The sequence below is a fragment of the Anguilla rostrata genome, chromosome 14 (genome assembly GCF_018555375.3).
Source record: "Anguilla rostrata isolate EN2019 chromosome 14, ASM1855537v3, whole genome shotgun sequence".
NCBI lineage: Eukaryota > Metazoa > Chordata > Actinopteri > Anguilliformes > Anguillidae > Anguilla > Anguilla rostrata.
Window position 1 is genome coordinate 23,360,082 of NC_057946.1, and position 19,201 is coordinate 23,379,282.

At 52.8% G+C, this 19,201-nt stretch overlaps 1 protein-coding gene across 1 annotated transcript in view; it reads left to right on the forward strand.

The window, feature by feature from the left end:
* LOC135239212 (mediator of RNA polymerase II transcription subunit 13-like) overlaps positions 1-18,655 on the forward strand; it is an 86,075-nt gene extending 67,420 nt beyond the window's left edge. Inside the window, exons 14-31 of the mRNA XM_064307733.1 lie at positions 342-441; positions 812-1,032; positions 1,603-1,802; positions 3,558-4,477; positions 5,533-5,712; positions 5,856-6,043; positions 6,424-6,685; positions 7,141-7,435; positions 7,976-8,207; positions 8,620-8,808; positions 9,481-9,704; positions 10,090-10,232; positions 12,214-12,372; positions 13,231-13,395; positions 13,818-13,978; positions 14,338-14,499; positions 15,477-15,589; positions 15,793-18,655. Coding sequence (XP_064163803.1) covers positions 342-441; positions 812-1,032; positions 1,603-1,802; positions 3,558-4,477; positions 5,533-5,712; positions 5,856-6,043; positions 6,424-6,685; positions 7,141-7,435; positions 7,976-8,207; positions 8,620-8,808; positions 9,481-9,704; positions 10,090-10,232; positions 12,214-12,372; positions 13,231-13,395; positions 13,818-13,978; positions 14,338-14,499; positions 15,477-15,589; positions 15,793-15,925 — 4,047 coding nt within the window. The 3' untranslated portion in view covers positions 15,926-18,655. The remainder of the gene's footprint in view (positions 1-341; positions 442-811; positions 1,033-1,602; positions 1,803-3,557; positions 4,478-5,532; positions 5,713-5,855; positions 6,044-6,423; positions 6,686-7,140; positions 7,436-7,975; positions 8,208-8,619; positions 8,809-9,480; positions 9,705-10,089; positions 10,233-12,213; positions 12,373-13,230; positions 13,396-13,817; positions 13,979-14,337; positions 14,500-15,476; positions 15,590-15,792) is intronic.
* Positions 18,656-19,201: the final 546 nt, after the last annotated feature.

Below are 19,201 nucleotides of genomic sequence, written 5' to 3' on the forward strand. Positions count from 1 at the left end.
CTGGGCTGTGGGTGAGTGTTCTGGCCGAGGGGTGAGTGTTCCGGGCTGGGGGTGAGTGCTGCTCCTCCTGCTGGGAGGGCCTTTCGGGCAGGGCTGGCTCGGTCCTGGTTCAGGGCATCCGCTGTCTAAGCAGATCTAATCCCTCCAAAGTGCTTGTGCCCCTGAGCATCGCAGTGTGATTTACCAGCTGAATGTGTTGCTTGAATGTCGTTGTAAATGTTTGCAACCGTAGAACTCCGTAAACGTTACGATGACTGCTGGAAATGCGAAATCCTCCGTGAAGCCATACGGATGTCTCCAGGGACCATTCCCAAATGACAGCGTGTTTGCCTGTTTTTTAGGCCGCTTTCTCCAACCAGCAGTCAGCCAAGGCCCCAGCCGCTGGAGCTGAAGATCGCCCCCTAGCAAAGGAAGGGAGAGTTGCAGTGCCGTACCCTTCAAGTGAGTCTGTTTGGAGAGTTTCAGTGTGTGCACACGGCTGTCCAATTCAGGGCTGCAAATAATATCTCTCCTGATATCCTCTTTCTCCCTTGTTACCTTCTTTCATTTCTCTCTTTTTCTCCCGTTTCTTGTTCTATCATATCTTCTCGACCCAACTGTCTTCTTCAATTTCTTATCTTCTTACTCTCCTTCTCCCTGTACTTCTCTCATTCTTTCCTTTTCCTCTGTCTTTCTCTCTCTCTTTCTCTCCCCCCTCTCTTACCTTCTCTGTCTCTGTCCCCCCTCCTCTATCTCTCTCTCTCTCCCCCCTCCTCCCCTCTCTCTCTCCCTCCCCTCGCTCCCCCCCCCCTTCTCTCTCTCTCTTTTTCAGCAGTTGCAGATCTCCAGCGTATGTTTCCCACACCTCCCTCCCTGGAGCAGCACCCCGCCTTCTCCCCCATCACGACCTACCGGGACACCCCCAGCCAGGAGCCCCCGGCCCCCCCCTCTGGGTCGGACCACGCCCCGGCCCCCGCGTCCTCCGCCCAGCTCTCCGAGTTCCGGATGGAGGTGGAGGAGTGTATGGGCAGCCCGAAAGCAGAGGACATCAGGGTGAGGGGTGTGGGGGGGCGAGGGGGGGGGTCTCTACGGACGACCCTCTCTTTTATCATTATTGCTATGGTTTTTAAACGGCTGTTCGTACGCACCAGTAAGACAGTTAATGAGCAAAGAGAAGCTCGGTTGATTTATACGATCGACGCATGACGTTTTTTATTGGCCGGTTAAGAGCACCGCTGATCTCTACGGTCAACGCACAGCGTTTTTATTGGCCAGTTAAGAGCGCCAGGTGGATCGACAGCCAGACGCGGTGCTGCGCCTCAGGCCTGTAGTCCCAATCCCCGAGCCTCTGCAGTTAAACTACAAGCACTTGCCTTTTATTTGTGTGTTTGCAACGGCACGGACTGCCTGTAAATCACTGCAAACCCCTCGCAAATCCGCAAGCTAACCGCTACTTCCCGAGTCTAATAATCGAACGGCGCTTCCTGTTAAAAGACTGAGGATTTGAGCGTTAAGTCCGTAGTTAATGGCGTTTTGTCAGAAGACTGTGCCTCCATCTTGTCTCGTATAAAGTTTGGCTTGGCCTCATGGTGGAATGTCTGGTTCTCCCCCCCTCTCCCCCAGGATTTCTCCTTCGTGCACCGCGTCCCGTCGGTCCAGCCGCACGTGGGCTCCTCCGTGTTCGCCCCCCTCCGCACCCTCCCCAGCAGCTGCCTTCCGCCCCTCAAGATTCCCGAACACTGCTACTACCGGCCGTCCTGGTCCCTGCCGCCCAAGATGGAGCATCTCGCCCTGCACCCGCAGGCCCCCTTCCTCCGGGACGGGTACGTGGCGCGGCGTCGTCCTCGTCTCCGATTCGCTGGGGCGCTGCGGGGGAGGGGCCGGTCTCAAATTTTCACACGATGCAAAATTGCCAAAGCCGGATGTGCTGATGCACTCTTATTATGTCTGGGGCTCACGTTGTACACACATTTTTGAACACACTGCTTTTTCGTACACAAATGATAAACAGATACCCCTCTGTCTGTCCTACCAAGTGGAGTCTGGAGTTAAAATATTGACTCAGTTCTAGCCTGCGGGACTATGTGGGGGCCTCAGCTTCAGCGAGAGTTCGGCATCTTAAAGGAGTACCATGGTGGTTGAATGTGACACTTCCCAGTTGTCTTCAGGCAACAACAAAACAAATGTGCATAATTTTTTTATTCTTCAGTCATTTCAATGAACTTTAAAACATATTTTTCTAAGCCTAAATTTCCCACGATAAAAATTCACCCGAACCGTCTGGGCGTGGTAATGAGAACTGTCAGTTAGCTATGATTGACAGACCGTGCCCCGTTACCATAGCTAGCCCCATGATAAGCGCTATTTTTGGGAGACTGAATTTTCACAAGCTAGCTAGCTTAGTAGTATATCAAGTATCGATAGATAGCTAAGGTAAGGACGTTGACTTATATCCAATTATAATTTTTGCTATCTAGCTAGCCAAGTTAAGATAAAAGCACAACTATAACGTCCTCATAAAAGCAAACTAGCAAGCTAACGTTATCGATAACATTGCCTTATGAAAGCGAACCTCCTAGCTAGCTAACGTTAGCTAGCTAGCTAGCTAAATGAATTTAACCAGAAATAATCTAAAGCCACTCTAATTTAAGTGAACCTAACGTTAGTCAAATATTTGCATTGTCTGAACAGCAGGACGGTGTTTTCCTGTCAGATTTCTTTAAGGGGCGTGGAAATGGGAGTGGTTACTGTATTCGTGACGTAGCAAAATGACAACTTTCTCAACCGGTTGAAAATAGGACAATGAATTTAAAACGCATATTTCTCCAAAAATACAGAACGGACATATTTAATACTTTGCTCATTGTGTTTCTTCAATGCCTCTTGTGCAAATAGCACATAAAACCGAGAAAGTGTGAAAACCACCATGGTACTCCTTTAAATCTCCGAGAGACCTTATTGTGGGTCAGGTGATCAGAAGGGGCGGAGCCTGTTTCCTCACTGTAAGATGCTGGTTTGCTGTAGACAGGTGCTGCTGAACTGGAGGAGGGAGGCGGGCATTACATTTGTGATATTATAATTATTATTGTTATTAAGAATTATAGAAATTTATTATTAATAATAATTAAAAAAATAATAATAATAATAATAGCATTACAATCCCTTAGTAGACACTGTTATCCAGAGTGATACTGTAGTGGAGAACAAACAGCCATTTATATTGCAGTAAAAGAATGTACAACTACAGAGATGACCTTTTACACAACCCTTTTGGATAAGGTTACAGCTATACCCGTAACTTTATCCGAAAGGAAATCCAAGGAGCGAGAGGAAAAAAGAAAAAAGAAAAGAGAGGGGATGTGTCTACCTGACAGCGGTGACTGATGTGTCATTGACCTTGGGGGCGTGTCTAACGGCTGTGACTGACACGTGTCATTGACCTTGGGGGCGTGTCTAACGGCTGTGACTGACACGTGTCATTGGGCTCAGGGGGCGTGTCTAACAGCGTGACTGACGCGTGTCATTGGCCTCGGGGGCGTGTCTAATTGCTGTGACTGACGCGTGTCTCCATTCCTCAGCAACGTCCCCAGCGTGAGCAGCCTGCTGGACCAGGACTACGCCCAGCCCAGCTCGGGCATCGCCTCCGTGGGCAACGCGGGCGGCGTCCTCCCCTCGCCGGCCACGCCCCGCTTCTCCGTCCCCACCCCCCGGACCCCCCGCACCCCGCGCACCCCCAGGGGGGCGGGCGCCTCCAGCGGCCAGGGCTCGGTCAAGCAGCAGGAGGGGGCGGAGCTGAGCTCGCCCGCGTCCACGCCCTCCACCGGGCGGCCGCTGAGCTCGGCGGAGGAGCCCCCGCCCGCCGCCGCCGCCGGCCCCGCCCTCCCGGAGTCCCACAGCCTCTACGCCACGCTCCTGCTGTCCGACTCGGTCCTGGACGTCTTCCGGGACCGCAACTTCGACAGCTGCTGCGTGTGCGCCTGCAACCTGAACGTGAAGGGCGCCGACGTGGGCCTGTACATCCCGGACTCGTCCGGCGAGGACCAGTACCGCTGCACCTGCGGCTTCAGCGCCGTGGTCAACCGCCGGCTGGCCCACGGCGCCGGCCTGTTCCTGGAGGACGAGCTCGACATCTTCGGGCGGGGCTCGGAGGTGGGCGGGGCCGCCGAGCGGCGGCTGGAGCTGTGCCGGCGGGCGGAGCCCCCCGCCGCCGCCGCCCCCTTCGCCGTCCTGGCGCTGCTGCGCGACCAGTGCTCCGTCCCGCTGGCCTCGCCCGCCTCGCTGCACCTGCACCCGGCCTGCGGCTCCGGCGACGGCCGCCGGGGGGCGCTGCTGCGCGGCTGGGCGGCCGACCAGCGCTGGGCCGACGGGAGCGACGCCTGCGCCGAGTGCTACAGCGCCCTGCTGCAGGGCCAGCAGTACGCCGACAACGCCGCCGCCGGCCCCGTGGACCGCGCCCTGGTGCGGAGCGGCGCGCTGCACGCCTGGCCGCACGCTAACGGTGAGGCCCGCCCGCCACAAGGGGGCAGCAACGCGCACGCGGCTTTCTGCTGGGTCTGCGGTCCAGCCTCAGGTCTTGATTACGTAATTAGTTCAGTTATTTGCTGAATTAGGGATGCAGGTTTGCACCTAATGTTGACCCGACGTCTATGGTGACCCAACGTCTATGGTAACCCGCGCTGTCTAAATAAAAACTTGCTCATATTCTGTGCTTCAGTGCAGTTAAATGCATATGGCTGAATGAGTAATTGGACTCGATTAAGGCAGCATTGATTGGTTGGAATGAAAACCTGCATACACATGGCAACGAGCTTGAGACCACTGGGGTACAGCAATGTCCCCCGTTTCATTAGCTTCCCCTGTTCTGTGGTCTGAGGTCTCCTCTGAGAGAACTATGCCCTGTTTCACAAAGCGGGAGTACTGAGTTAGCCGGGTAACTGCTCTGAGTAAAACCCGCAACCCTACCCAATCTGGAACATGGACTGAAGTATGAAGAGCTGTTCTGGGTTTTACTCAGCGCAGTTACCCAGCTAACTCAGTAATCCTGCTTTTTGAAATAACCCCCTGGAAAGCGCAGAGAGGAGGTCATGTATGTATGCACTAAATGAGTTGCAGTGACTCAATAAATGATTGAACAGTGACCTTTAACCCCTGCAGTGCAGCCCTTCTGGGCCTTCTACTGGGAGCCAGCTTTCTAAAGCTGTGTGTGTCTGTGTGTGTATGTTTGTGTGTATGTGTGTGTGTGTCTGTACGTGTTTGTTTGTGTGTGTGTGTGTGTGTGTGTGTCTCTGTGCGTCTTTGTGTGTGTGTGTGTTTTTCTGTGTGTGTCTGTGCATGTATGTGTGTGTATCTCTGAGAGTGTGTGTATCTGTGCGTGTGCGTGTGTGTCTGTGTCTTTGTGTGCGTGTGTGAGTATTGCACCTTTATTGAAATTGTGTTTTGTAGTTGTCCAATGACCATGAAATGCACTTTTTTACGTTGCTTTGGATGAAAGCGTCTGCTAAATAAACGTAATGTAACGTGCGTGCGCGTGTGTGTCTCTGGGTGTCCCCGCAGTGCTGGACATCAGCAGGCTGTCCTCTCAGGACGTGGTGCGCATGCTGCTCTCGCTGCAGCCCGTGCTGCAGGACGCCATCCAGAAGAAGCGCACGGGCCGGACCTGGGAGAACATCCAACACGTGCAGGGCCCGCTCACCTGGCAGCAGTTCCACAAGATGGCCGGCCGGGGCTCCTACGGTGAGCCGGCGGGGACACGCCTCCTCTTCCTCTTCCGCTCGCGCCGTTTTAGAGCTATAAGACTTACGAAGTGCGGTTTTATTCAGCGGTCTTTGTTTTTCTTTTTGTTGTTTTTTTGTTTATTTCGTCCCTCCCCTCCTCAGGTTCGGAGGAGTCTCCCGAGCCGCTGCCCGTGCCCAGCCTGTTGCTAGGCTACGACCGGGACTTCCTGGCGCTGTCGCCTGCTTCGGACGCTGCTGGCCTGCGGGCAGGCTGCCCCGTGCTGCGACCGCCTGTCGGCCGCGCCTTCCGTCAGCCGTGCGCCCTACCGGCCCCTTCCCCACTCACCCTTGTGCTGATGTCCCACCGACCCCCCCTGCCTTGCCTGTCCCACCTGCGCCCACCTGCCTTGCTGTCCCACCCTGCTCACCACCCTGCCTTGGCCTGTCCCACCCTCACCCCCCCCCACCCTCCTTGCCACCCCCACCCTGCCCCACCCCCACCTTGTCTTGCCCTATACCACCCTGTCCCACCCCGACCCCCACCTTGCCTTGCCCTCTCCGCGCCTGTACCACCCTGTCCCACCCCCACCCCCACCTTGCATTGCCCTGTCCCACCCTGTCCTACCCTGTTCCCTCTCGCCCCGCCCCACCCTGCACCACCCCTTCCTGCCACGCCCCACCCTGTCCCACTCTGTCTTGCCTGGACACCAGGCCTCTGTAACTTTCACAGCCTTTTAAATCAGGCACATTTTTTGGCACTCCTTTACCAATCCCCCCCTCTCTCTCTCTGCCCCAGACCTGCCGGCTGGGGAAACACCGCCCCCTGGCCAAGGTGTCCCGGGACGGCATTTTTCGGGTGGGCGGCGTAGAGCCGCAGGACCTGGTGGAGGACCTGGTGGACCAGTGGTTTACCGAACCGTGGGCCGGGAGCAACCAGGAGGACAATCTGGCCAAACTGAAGCTCTACGCCCACACCTGCCAGCAGCTGCTGGGTGAGTCTGGCTGGCTGTCTGCTTATCTGACTGACTGACTGACTGATTGTCTGTGTGTCTATCTCTCTGACAGACTGACTGGCTGTCTGTCTGTCTGTCTGGCTGACTGTGGCTTTGACTGTTTGTCTGACTGTCTGCCTGTGAGACTCTGTCTGACTGACTGTATATCTGTTTAGCTGACTGTATGACTGACTATTTTGACTCTTAGTCTGGCTGTTTGTCTATGAGACTGACTGCCTGTCTGTATATCTGTCTGGCTGTCTGTCTGTGTGACTTGACTGACTGTTTGTCTGGCTGTCTGTCAGTACCTCAGTTCTTTGTCCGAAGCGTTTTCTCCTGCATTCCTGCTTCTTACATCTTTACTGTGATGCGCTTGGTAATGCGTGCGATGCGTACGCAGAGACAGCCAGTACCTGGGTCCCAGCCAATCAGAGCGTGCGTTTACTGTGCTTTAGCTCCTCAGCTGGCGTCTCTCACCCTGGACAGCAGCCTGCTCCTGCCCCCGAAACCCCAGCCGACGCCGCCGCCCCCCGCGCCCACGGCCACGCCGGCCGCCCCGCCCCAGGGCGCCGCCCCCGCCACCGCCGCAGCCCCCGACGGAGCCACGCCCTCCGTCGGCTCGGTCAGCACGCCCACGCCCGGGGGGGCCACGCCGGGCGGGGCCGACGCGGCGCAGGGGGGCGCCGCCGAGTCCAAGACCCCCGCTAACGCGACGCCGTCCCCTGCCCCGCCTGCAGAGGGCGCTGAGAGGTAGGGGCACACAGCTCCACGGTCAACCGCGCGCGTGCTTATCCCCAAGTCATGTGACAAAACTGCGGCTTTGATAGATTTTAGCCAAAGGCCAGGATTTGGAGCCCTGTGTAAACTTTTAATGCTTTTTCTGCAGAACTCATTCACAGAAGCATAAAACATTATGAACTTTGGCCACTCTCATTAAAACATTCATGTTTTGTTAACCCAGTATGGACTCCCAGTGTAAGGCACATCGTTCTGTGGAATTTAATTTTCCAGTTTTGTTATTCTGTGTGAAATAGGCTCTTAGCTCCATTTTACAGAGATCCATCGCTGTAGATTCTGCTTTCTGCAGTTAATTCATTTCAGTTACTGATAAACTCCAGCAGGGGGCAGTAAATGCATGCCAGAATGCATGAGAAAAGTGGCATAAATGATTCAAATGTAAATGTCTGTGTAAAAACTTGGTTTGGACCCATGACAGTGCTGTGCAGTGCTGAAGTGCATTGTGGGTATTTAAGGGGAACCCCCCCATCTCCCCCGCCCTCCCCCCCTCAGCTCAGCGGACCGGGAGCGCATCGGGATCCCCACGGTGGCGGAGTCGGCGGACAGCCACGCCCACCCCCCCGCCATCGTGCTGTACGTGGTGGACCCCTTCCTGTGCGCCGGCGGCGACCAGGAGGACGAGGAGGCGGAGCCTGCCAGCGTCTGGCTCCTGGGTCTTCTTCGCTGTTTCACCGAGCTGCTCCGCGCCCTCCCCGAGAACCTCCAGCCGGCCCTCGCCCTCCAGGTAACGCCCCCCTCTCCACCCACACCCACTATCCCACAATTCCATGTTGTGAGTAATGAGTAGATAAATAGGAATAACGAGTAGATAAGTGGAAAAAATGAGTAGATAAATGGGAATAATCAGTAGATAAATGGGAATAATTAGTAGGTAAATGGGAATAATGAGTAGGTAAATGAGAATGAGTAGGTAAATGAGAATAATGAGTAGATAAATGTGATAAATGGGAATAACAAGTAGGTAAATGGGAATAATGGGTAGATAAATGGGAATAATGAGTAGGTAAATGGGAATAATGGGTATGTAAATGGGAATAATGAGTATGTAAATGGGAATACTGAGTGGGAGATGGAGATGCTCTTGATGAGCAGGCTGTGATGGAGGTGTGACGGTGTTGGTGTGGGCGTGTCCCCAGGTGGTGCCCTGTCAGTACCTGCTGCAGCCCGCTGGCGGGGGGGGCCCGCTGTACCTGCAGCACCTGCGCTCGCTGGCTTTCTCCGCCTACTCGCACAGCCGCCGCCCACTGCCCCTGCGCACGCACATCAAGTCCCTGACCGGCTTCGGACCCGCCTCCTCCACCGAGTCACACTTCAGCAACCCGGAGGTGAGTCCTGCCCTCTCTCTCTCTCTCTCTCTCTCTCTCTCTCTCTCTCTCTCTCTCTCTCTCTCTCTCTCTCTCTCTCTTCCTCTATCTCTCTCTCTCTCTCTCTGTCTGTCTCTGTGTCTCTCGCTCTCTGTCTGCTCTCTCTCTCTCTCTGTCTTCTGTCTCTCTCTCTGTCTGTCTGTCTTCTCTGTCTGTCTCTCTGCTCTCTGCTCTGCTCTGCTTCTCTGTCTCTCTTCTCCTCTCTGTCTGTCTGTCTGTCTCTCTTCTTCTTCACTCTCTCTCATTCAATTCAATCTGTCTTTTTTCTCGAAATACATATGTAAATGCTGCCAAAGCATCAGAAATCAAAACAAAAACCACGCAATAATAATAACGATGCTAATGCTAAATCAACACTAGTATTTTAAAAAAATCTCTGTCTCCCTCTCTCCATCTGTCCTCTCTGTCTCTCCTGCTTCTTCTTTTTATCCTTTGTATTGTAAGTTTTTCACGTATCAGTTTTAGATAAATACATTAAATGCAAAAATATGAATGTTTCTCTTTTCTGCACAAAGTGGCACCTATTCTGCCTTTGAGAATCACAGCTGTCATTTTTAATGCATTTGCTCTTAACACCAATGTAAACGTCGTAGTGACACGTGTCAGTATTAACTCAACCCCCCCCCCCCCCAGCGCGCTGCCCCCCTGCCGCTCTACGCCCCGCCCTTCATCCTGGGCCCCACGCGCAGCAAGCAGCTGGACGTGGGCGAGGCCTGCGGAGAGGGCGTGGCCCGCTACGGCGTGCTCTTCCTGGGGTACTGCCTGTCCCACGACCAGCGCTGGATCCTGGTGTCCTGCACCGACCAGCAGGGGGAGCTGCTGGAGACCTGCATCATCAACGTGGACGTGCCCAACAGGTAGAGCGGGCTGGGGGGCGGGGGGGTGGGGGGCGGGGGGGAGCACCTGGTTAGTCTTTCTGTCACCGCCCTGAAGGCTGCTGGATTTGGGAATTGTAATGACCTTTGAACCCAGTTCCAGCTGTACTACGTTGGGGCAGCATAAAATGCACACAGCTTAGCTCCTCCAGGACTGTGAGATGTCTGTCCTCCTCTAACACTGCTGGTCATTAACATATCTTTTACGAGTCAACTGCTGTGGACCTTTACCGCAAACACATTCTAAATCTCTTATTTCCCTCTCCCTCCTCCTCTCCTTTCATTCTTCTCCTCACTCGTTCTTCAACCCTTCTTCTCCCCCTCTCTTCTCTTCCCCTTTTCTTTCCTCCTCCTCTCCTCTCCGCAGAGCCCGCAGGCCGAAGGTCTCTCCGCGGAAGATGGGTCTGCAGAAGGTGTGGGAGTGGTGCGTCGGGATCATCCAGATGACATCGCTGCCTTGGAGGATTGTGATTGGCCGGCTGGGGCGCCTGGGACATGGGGAGCTGAAGGGTACTTGCTAAACATTACTGTGGTTTTTTTATCCATAGGACCCTTTATCAGTGTTGCAGATTATAGTGCTGCAGATAGTGAGTGAGAAGCCTCTGGCTCTCTGGCTGTAGAGTGAGGCGGTATCTCCATATGCTCTCTGGCTGTAGAGTGAGGTGGTATCTCCATATGCTCTCTGGCTGTAGAGTGAGGTGGTATCTCCATATGCTCTCTGGCTGTAGAGTGAGGTGGTATCTCCATATGCTCTCTGGCTGTAGAGTGAGGTGGTATCTCCATATGCTCTCTGGCTGTAGAGTGAGGCGGTATCTCCATATGCTCTCTGGCTGTAGAGTGAGGCGGTATCTCCATATGCTCTCTGGCTGTAGAGTGAGGTGGTATCTCCATATGCTCTCTGGCTGTAGAGTGAGGTGGTATCTCCATATGCTCTCTGGCTGTAGAGTGAGGCGGTATCTCCATATGCTCTCTGGCTGTAGAGTGAGGCGGTCATCTCCCTTAATGCTCTCTGACTGTAGAGTGAGGTGGTATCTCCATATGCTCTCTGCTGTAGAGTGAGGGGTATCTCCATATGCTCTCTGGCTGTAGAGTGAGGTGGTATCTCCATATGCTCTCTGGCTGTAGAGTGAGGTGGTATCTCCATATGCTCTCTGGCTGTAGAGTGAGGTGGTATCTCCATATGCTCTCTGGCTGTGGGGTGAGGTGGTATCTCCGTATGCTCTCTGGCTGTAGAGTGAGGTGGTATCTCCATATGCTCTCTGGCTGTGGGGTGAGGTGGTATCTCCGTATGCTCTCTGGCTGTAGATTGAGGCGGTATCTCCATATGCTCTCTGGCTGTAGAGTGAGGTGGTATCTCCATATGCTCTCTGGCTGTAGAGTGAGGTGGTATCTCCATATGCTCTGGCTGTAGAGTGAGGCGGTATCTCCATATGCTCTCTGGCTGTAGAGTGAGGCGGTATCTCCATATGCTCTCTGGTTGTAGTCTTTGAGGCGGTATCTCCATATGCTCTGGCTGTAGAGTGAGGTGGTATCTCCATATGCTCTCTGGCTGTAGAGTGAGGTGGTATCTCCATATGCTCTCTGGCTGTAGAGTGAGGTGGTATCTCCATATGCTCTCTGGCTGTAGAGTGAGGTGGTATCTCCATATGCTCTCTGGCTGTAGAGTGAGGTGGTATCTCCATATGCTCTCTGGCTGTAGAGTGAGGGTATCTCCATATGCTCTCTGGCTATAGAATGAGGCGGTATCTCCATATGCTCTCTGGCTGTAGAGTGAGGCGGTATCTCCATATGCTCTCTGGCTGTAGAGTGAGGTGGTATCTCCATATGCTCTCTGGCTGTAGAGTGAGGTGGTATCTCCATATGCTCTCTGGCTGTAGAGTGAGGCGGTATCTCCATATGCTCTCTGGCTGTAGAGTGAGGCGGTATCTCCATATGCTCTCTGGCTGTAGAATGAGGTGGTATCTCCATATGCTCTCTGGCTGTATACTCAGATGTGGTACCTCCCACATACTCTGGCTGTATACTCAGATGTGGGACCTCCCACATACTCTGGCTGTACACATCGTCAGTGTACATAAAAATCTAATGAATGATCTTTCCTTTCTCTTTTCATCTCCAACCTCGCTTTCCTTCTCTCCCCCGTTTCCCTTTCCCTGTCTCCCCCTCTGTTCATCCCTTCATCCCTTTCTCCTTCTCTGTCCCTCTCTCCTTCTCTGTCCATCCCTCCCTCTCTCTCTCTCTCTCCTTCTCCCTCCCTCTCTCTCTCCTTCTCCCACCCACCCTCCCTCCCTCTCTCTCCCCCTCCCTCTGTGTCCCTCACTCCCCCCCTTCCTCCCCCTCTCTCCCTCCCTCCCTCCATCCTTCCCACCCTCTCCTCCCTCCCTCCTTCCCTCCCTCCCTCTCTCTCTCCCCTCCCTCTCCCCGTGTGTCCCTCTCTCCCACTCTTCCTCCCCCTCCCTCTCTTCCTCCCTCTCTCCCTCCCTCCCTCCAGACTGGAGTGTTCTCCTGGGGGAGCACTCTCTGCAGTCCATCAGCAGGCAGCTGCGGGAGGCGTGTCGGATGTGCGGCATCTCCGCCAGCGACTCGCCCTCCATCCTCAGCGCCTGCCTGGTTGCCATGGAGCCACAGGGCTCCTTCGTGGTTATGCCAGGTAAACACACTGACACCACACTGTCCCCACAATGTACGCACACTGACACCACACTGTCCCCACAATGTACGCACACTGACACCACACTGTCCCCACAATGTACGCACACTGACACCACACTGTCCCCACAATGTACGCACACTGACACCACACTGTCCCCACAATGTACGCACACTGACACCACACTGTGCCCACAATGTACGCACACTGACACCACACTGTGCCCACAATGTACGCACACTGACACCACACTGTGCCCACAATGTACGCACACTGACACCACACTGTCCCCACAATGTACGCACACTGACACCACACTGTGCCCACAATGTACGCACACTGACACCACACTGTGCCCACAATGTACGCACACTGACACCACACTGTGCCCACAATGTACGCACACTGACACCACACTGTCCCCACACTGTAAGCACACTGACACCACACTGTCCCCACAATGTTAACACACTGACACCACACTGTCCCCACAATGTACGCACACTGACACCACACTGTCCCCACAATGTTAACACACTGACACCATGCTGTAAACACACTGTAAGCACAGAACTCAGTCAGAACACTCTGTTACCATTTAAACCACAGTGGCAGTAAATGAGTGGCACTCATACCTGCTCTCCTGTGTGCGTGTGTGTGTGTGTGTGTGTGTGTGTGTGTCTGTCTGTCTGTGTGTGTGTGCGTGCGTGTGTCTGTGTGTGCGTGTGTGCGTGTGTGCGTGTGTGCGTGTGTGAGTGTGTGTTTGTGTGCGTGTGTGTGTGTGTGTGTGTGTGTGTGTGTGTGTGTGTGTGTGTGTGTGTGTGCGTGCGTGTGTGCGTGCGTGTGTGTCCCTCACAGACGCGGTGACCATGGGCTCGGTGTTCGGCCGCAGCACGGCGTTAAACCTGCAGACGTCGCAGCTCAACACGCCGCAGGACGCCTCCTGCACCCACATCCTGGTCTTCCCCATCTCCGCCACCACCCAGGTGGCCCCCGGCACCTACCCCACGGAGGACAACCCGGGTACGGGGCCGAACGGCGCTTTTATTTTAGAAAAAGGCTTCTCATTGGAGGTTTCATACCCCTTTGATTTACCGGTCTGTTCCTAACTGAGGATCAGCCGCATGGATCAGCAGCTCTGGTCCCTGAGAGCCACAGGACTCTGCACTTCATGAATCCATTAGACGAGTTGATTACACAGTTAAGTCACCTGTTTACTTGGGTCTCAGTCGGGTGCTGATTTTTGAGGTGAAAGCAAAGACCAGCAGAGCTCGTGGCTCTCCAGGACCAGGACTGCAGGCCCATAACCTACTGCAATGAGAAACCATCTCCCTCTTGTATGCGTTATGTGCAGTACCGGGGTCCGCCAGCAGAGGGAGGCAGTGTGTGGCGCTAGTGTTCTGTTCTGTGTTCTGTGCTATAACTGGCCTCTCTGCCGCCTCCAGACGACATGTTCGACTTGCCGTTTCCGGACGAGCTGGAGAACGACATCGGGCACGACATGATGCTGATCACGAACCTGCACCCCTCCCCCAACACCTCCCCCGTCCCGTCCCCTGGGTCCCCCGGCGGCATGGGCGGGACGTCCCACTTTCCCCACAACAGGGTGAGTACTGGAGGGGACACAGCTGTAGAGAAGGCTGTGTGTGCGTGTGCATGTGTGTGTGTGTGTGTTGCAGAGTAACACTCTCAAGAAACACACCCTTTACCACCATTTTGCCAAACCTACAGGTAGTGAACAAAACTATGGAAATACCAGTGTAAAGTTACTCAACATGGTGTTGGGCCCCCATTGAATAGAGCCTGCATCCAACAGCACCTTGGGAAATGCAGTCCACCAGATAACAAGATTGCTGTGGGTGACGAAGGCATGTCTCTCTCTCTCTCCCCCTCCCTTTCTCTCCCTCTCTCTCCCTCCCTCCCTCCCTCTCTCTCCCTCTCCCCCACCCCCTCCCTCTCTCTCAGGGTCAGGGGGAGAGGCTGCTCTCCAGGGAGGCGCCGGAGGAGCTGAAGCAGCAGCCCCTGGCTCTGGGGTACTATGTCTCCACCGCCCGGGCCGACGGCCTGCCCCACTGGTTCTGGGCCTCCTGCCCGCAGGCTCAGAACCAGTGCCCGCTCTTCCTCAAGGTACCCGCCCTCCCCCAACACTGACCCCCCGCCCCACACTAACCCCCTCCCCCAACACTAACCCCTGTCCCACACTAACCCCCACCCCAACATTAACCCCCTCGTGCCCGCAGGCTCAGAACCAGTGCCCGCTCTTCCTCAAGGTACCCGCCCTCCCCAACACTGACCCCCGCCCACACTAACCCCTCCCCAACACTAACCCCCTGTCCCACACTAACACCCTCCCCCAACATGCACCCCCTCCTGCCCGCAGGCTCAGAACCAGTGCCCGCTCTTCCTCAAGGTACCCGCCTCCCCAACACTGACCCCCGCCCCACACTAACCCCTCCCCCAACACTAACCCCCTGTCCCACACTAACACCCTCCCCCAACATGCACCCCCCTCCTGCCCTCAGGCTCAGAACCAGTGCCCGCTCTTCCTCAAGGTACCCACCCCACTAACACCCCTGCCCTGCCCTGCACTGCACTAACCCCTTGCCCCACACTAACCTTCTGCCCCACACTAACTCCCTCCTCTGCAGACTCAGGCTCAGTGCCCGCTCCTCCTGAAGGTAGGGGGACAACCCCCCCCCACTCCCACCCTACATACCGCCCCGCTTTGCCCTGTGTCACCACTAACGCCGTCCCCTAGATCAGTATTTCAGCTCTGGCTCAGCTGAAGACAGTGCAGGCTGTGGCCCTAATAGTTATTTCTTCTGACAATGTAATTTAAATATGCGTGAGACCCCAAACAGCTTTACTGCTACAGATATTGTAGTATGAAGCCCCATGCTATGCCTCATTTTGGAATCGAGCCCGTAAACTGTCGGTTAGAAGCCTAGCTCCTTCATCAGTAAAGCACACTGACACTACACCGTTATTTGTATCTGTAGTGATTGAGTGGTCATTTTGAGCGTCCAGTTGATGTACAGTGCTGAAGGCTATGAATGAAAGATACACTCTCATCTGCCCCCTCTGCACCCCCCCCCCCCCCCAAGGCCTCCCTGCATCATCACATATCCATCGCCCAATCAGACGAGCTCCTCTCTAGCAAGACCTCCCAGAGGAGTCCCCACCCCCTGGACTCCAAGACCACGTCCGACGTGCTCAGGTGGGACGTCCTGTACAGCTCTTTATTTAGCCTCACACGTGCGTGTGCGTGTGTGTGTGTGTGTGTGTGTGTGTGTGTGGGTGTGTGTGTGTGTGCATGTGTATGCGTGTGTGTGTGTGTGTGTGTACTGTATGAGTGCGTGTGTGTGAGCATGTGACAGAAGCTGCTGGTGTGGACTCACGCCCTCCCTCCCTCCCCCTCAGGTTTGTGCTGGAGCAGTACAACGCCCTCTCCTGGCTGACCTGCAGCCCTGCGTCTCACGACCGCCGCTCCTGCCTCCCGGTGCACTTGGTCGTCCTCACGCAGATGTACAACGCCATCCTCAACATGCTGTAGGCGGGGCGGGACCTGACTCCGCCCGTAGAGTTCTCTGTCAGGGGGCGGGGCATCTGCACAGCAGGAGGGCGGGGCACGGGGGTGGGGTCCATGCCCCAACTCTTCACCTGTTGACCTCTCACGGTGCTCTGGTCAACCACAGACCCCGCCTCATCAGCTGAAAGATGGAGAGTTTCCTGTCCCTAACGCATCACTTCCCCCTCCTCCTCTTTTGGGTTTCAGGGGGAGGAGCCGTCCTGTCACCCTGTCTAAGGGGGCGTTCCTAGAGTTTTAAGACCGTTTAATTGCATTCTGGTGCCAGTTTGCCCTTGCACAAAACAGTGAGTGTCAGTCATGCAGAGAAAAATGTATCTTATTTATTGAGGAAGTACATGCGTTCATTCGGATGGTGTAACACATAAATCAGCGTAAATCAGCTACCTGGAGAAAGGACCATGATGTACACTTCCTGTGGCTTTAATTTTCAAACACTGACGTCTTTCAGAGAATGTTACATGAAGCTTTTTTTTTTTTTTTTTAAATATAAGCTTTAACTTAAGCTATGCTTAGTTGATCAGTAATACTGTAGTAATGTACGGTGATACTGTCATTTGTTTTAAAGTGTCATGTCGCGAAAAAGCCAGGTACATTCTGAATTAAAACCAAGGTGGTGGTGCAGCCTTTGCAGTGTATATTCAGAATAGAATCTGCAGGGTTTGTGAGCAGTCTGTCTGGATCTCTCTGAGAACTGGACTGTCTTACAACAGATGCTATGAAGGATGGGAAATGTAGTTTTCGCTGCCGCGTGTGATTTTATGAGGAAATCCGTGTTTGTGGGCTGTCAAAGTGCCTTTTCCTGCGAGTCGTTTTTCAGATATGCTCAGAAGGCGGCGATGCCGCTAAGTTCATACGCAGCTAAATATGAAATGGAGTGTGATACAGGCAAGAACAGTCCTACCCAAATGAGCATTAAACTACATTAAATGAATAACAGCAACAAGCTAATGACTGGCTCTGAAAAAAACGAATAACAAGGAAGCTGCAGCTAATTGGGTGTTAGGACTGGTGAAGGTGCTAGCGGGGGTTGGGGTGGAGGAAGCGAGGTGCATTCTGGGTCTTCGGGCCGGAAGATGGCCGATGTCTGCGCTGTTTTATATGCCCTAGAAGGCTCTTTTCACCAGCGAGGGCCCAAAGTGATTGACTAGCAGAAATGCAGATGCTTCCATTTGCTATGCCTGCACAGATCTGACCTCCATTTTGTGAAGGGCAAAACTGTGTAAAGTGTGCAAAGACGGGCTTTCTGTCTTCCCCCATTGGCTGAGCTGGTCAGTGCAGTGGCACTCAGTAGAAGTGTCAGTCTGTGGAACGAGGAGGCGGGGTTTGTGTCTCCGGTGGGCTGCGATCCCGCCTTGAACTGAAGTACCCACCCACCAATCGGGCGGCTCAGCACTCCGGGTCGTCATAGCAACAGACACTCAAGTAAACCCTACGATACACCAGCATCATGGACCAAAGCAGGAAGTAGGATCAGAACCCCACCCCCCGCCCCCCCATCTTCTGCTTAACCATTCAAAAGTGAACGTTCTGCAGTTCTTCCAGACTCCTCAAAGGGGCGCTGTTTCTTTTCGCCGGTGACATTTTTGCAGCTCGGTTCCTGTCGGACCTGGTTTTTGTGATTCTGAGGGCAGAGAACTTCCTCTGCAGGTCAGCGTCAGAAAAAAGGCACTTTTCTCTTTTGTTTTGAAGTGGACATTTTATTCTTGTAGATACAAAAGTGATGGAGTGATTTTTGAGAAATTAAAAGAAAAAACATGGACTTGTGTATATGTAAAGCTGACTTTTTTTCAAAGAATTGTGACTATTTTTATTAATTAAAATGACAATGGAAATTTAAAATAATCAAGGCCTTTTCCAAGAAGCATTATGATTGCCTTGGGATTAGAAATGGAAAATTTCATTTTACAGGAAAAATTATCTAAAATTTCTCATCGTATTTATACAGCCATATATACAAATGTATGTAACATGTTCTATATAAATATGTACGTCCTTAAATCAGACGCAAAAGAGGAGAATTTCACATGGAAAATTTTTCTTAAATTATGGAAGATAATGCATTTTAGTTTGTCCTGTACTTTTGTATTGATATTGTTACGAAATGTCGTTAAGCAATTTTTAACTGTATGAGATGTGGGAAGTGAATACAGCAAAAAGGATATCAAATATGCTTCTTCTGCTTCGAGACACACTTGAAATGGGCAAATGACTTTAAAAGCGGTTTGTATTTTGAGCATTAAAATTGTATGTTTAACTAATACGCATTATTTTAAGTGGTGGTTGGAAAGCTAACCCAACCATTCAACTTTTCTCCATCTCCTTCCTGGAAATAGCCCTGATATTTGTACAATTCTTTGCATGTTTGTATATATACACACACCCGTCTGCTACGTTTTTCGAACTTCAGAAAGCAGTAGGCCTACATTTCATTGGCTGGTTAGATTTTTTTTTTTTTATGTAGCTGTTTATATTTTTGCAGTGGGATTTTGTTTCTTGTTAATTTGGTTTTAGAGGTCTGGGTGGGGCTAAGTGGATTGTTGCCATGGTATCAACACTAAAGAGGAGGGGCAGGAGAGGCTGAGGATTTGATACACCTGCTGTCATTTTGATTATTGGTCGATCTCCTTTGCAAAAGAGATCTATGTCTTTTACACTCTTTTTTTAAAGTAAATTATTAAATTATGGAAAAACGGACAGACTTGGTCTCGTTCCTGTTTATGGTCAGTTCTTTTAGCACCATTTTGAAATCAGCCGTATCCAGCCGTATTACCTTCAGTTTACTATGTTTTGTTTTGTTACATACAGCATAATTTTTTCACTCAAAAAGTTGAACAGTTTTAAACAATCAGCTTATAGGCCTATGCATGTTTTATCAAAGATATCTGAGGAGTAGAAAACAATGTTGGGACTAAGCAGCTGATAGCTTTAACTAAGTTGTTCACCGACATGAAACAGAAATTTAATTCTGTACATTTTGTATGAATGGTAATGGTTTTTATTTCAAAGTGGCTTTTTTCAGATTTTTATTTCCAAATGGCGCATGTTCGAGTAGCACTTTGCCCTATTTCCTTTTCCATTTCATGGCAACAGTTTTCACAATGAGTCGTTCATTATGTAACGACGCTTGTATTTCCTGGTGTAGTCATCTGTCCGTGTCAGTCAACCGGCCCACCTGAGTGAGACGAGATGATTGGTTGCTCACGCATTCCGGCCGAACCAGCAGCAGCACACTCATACTAC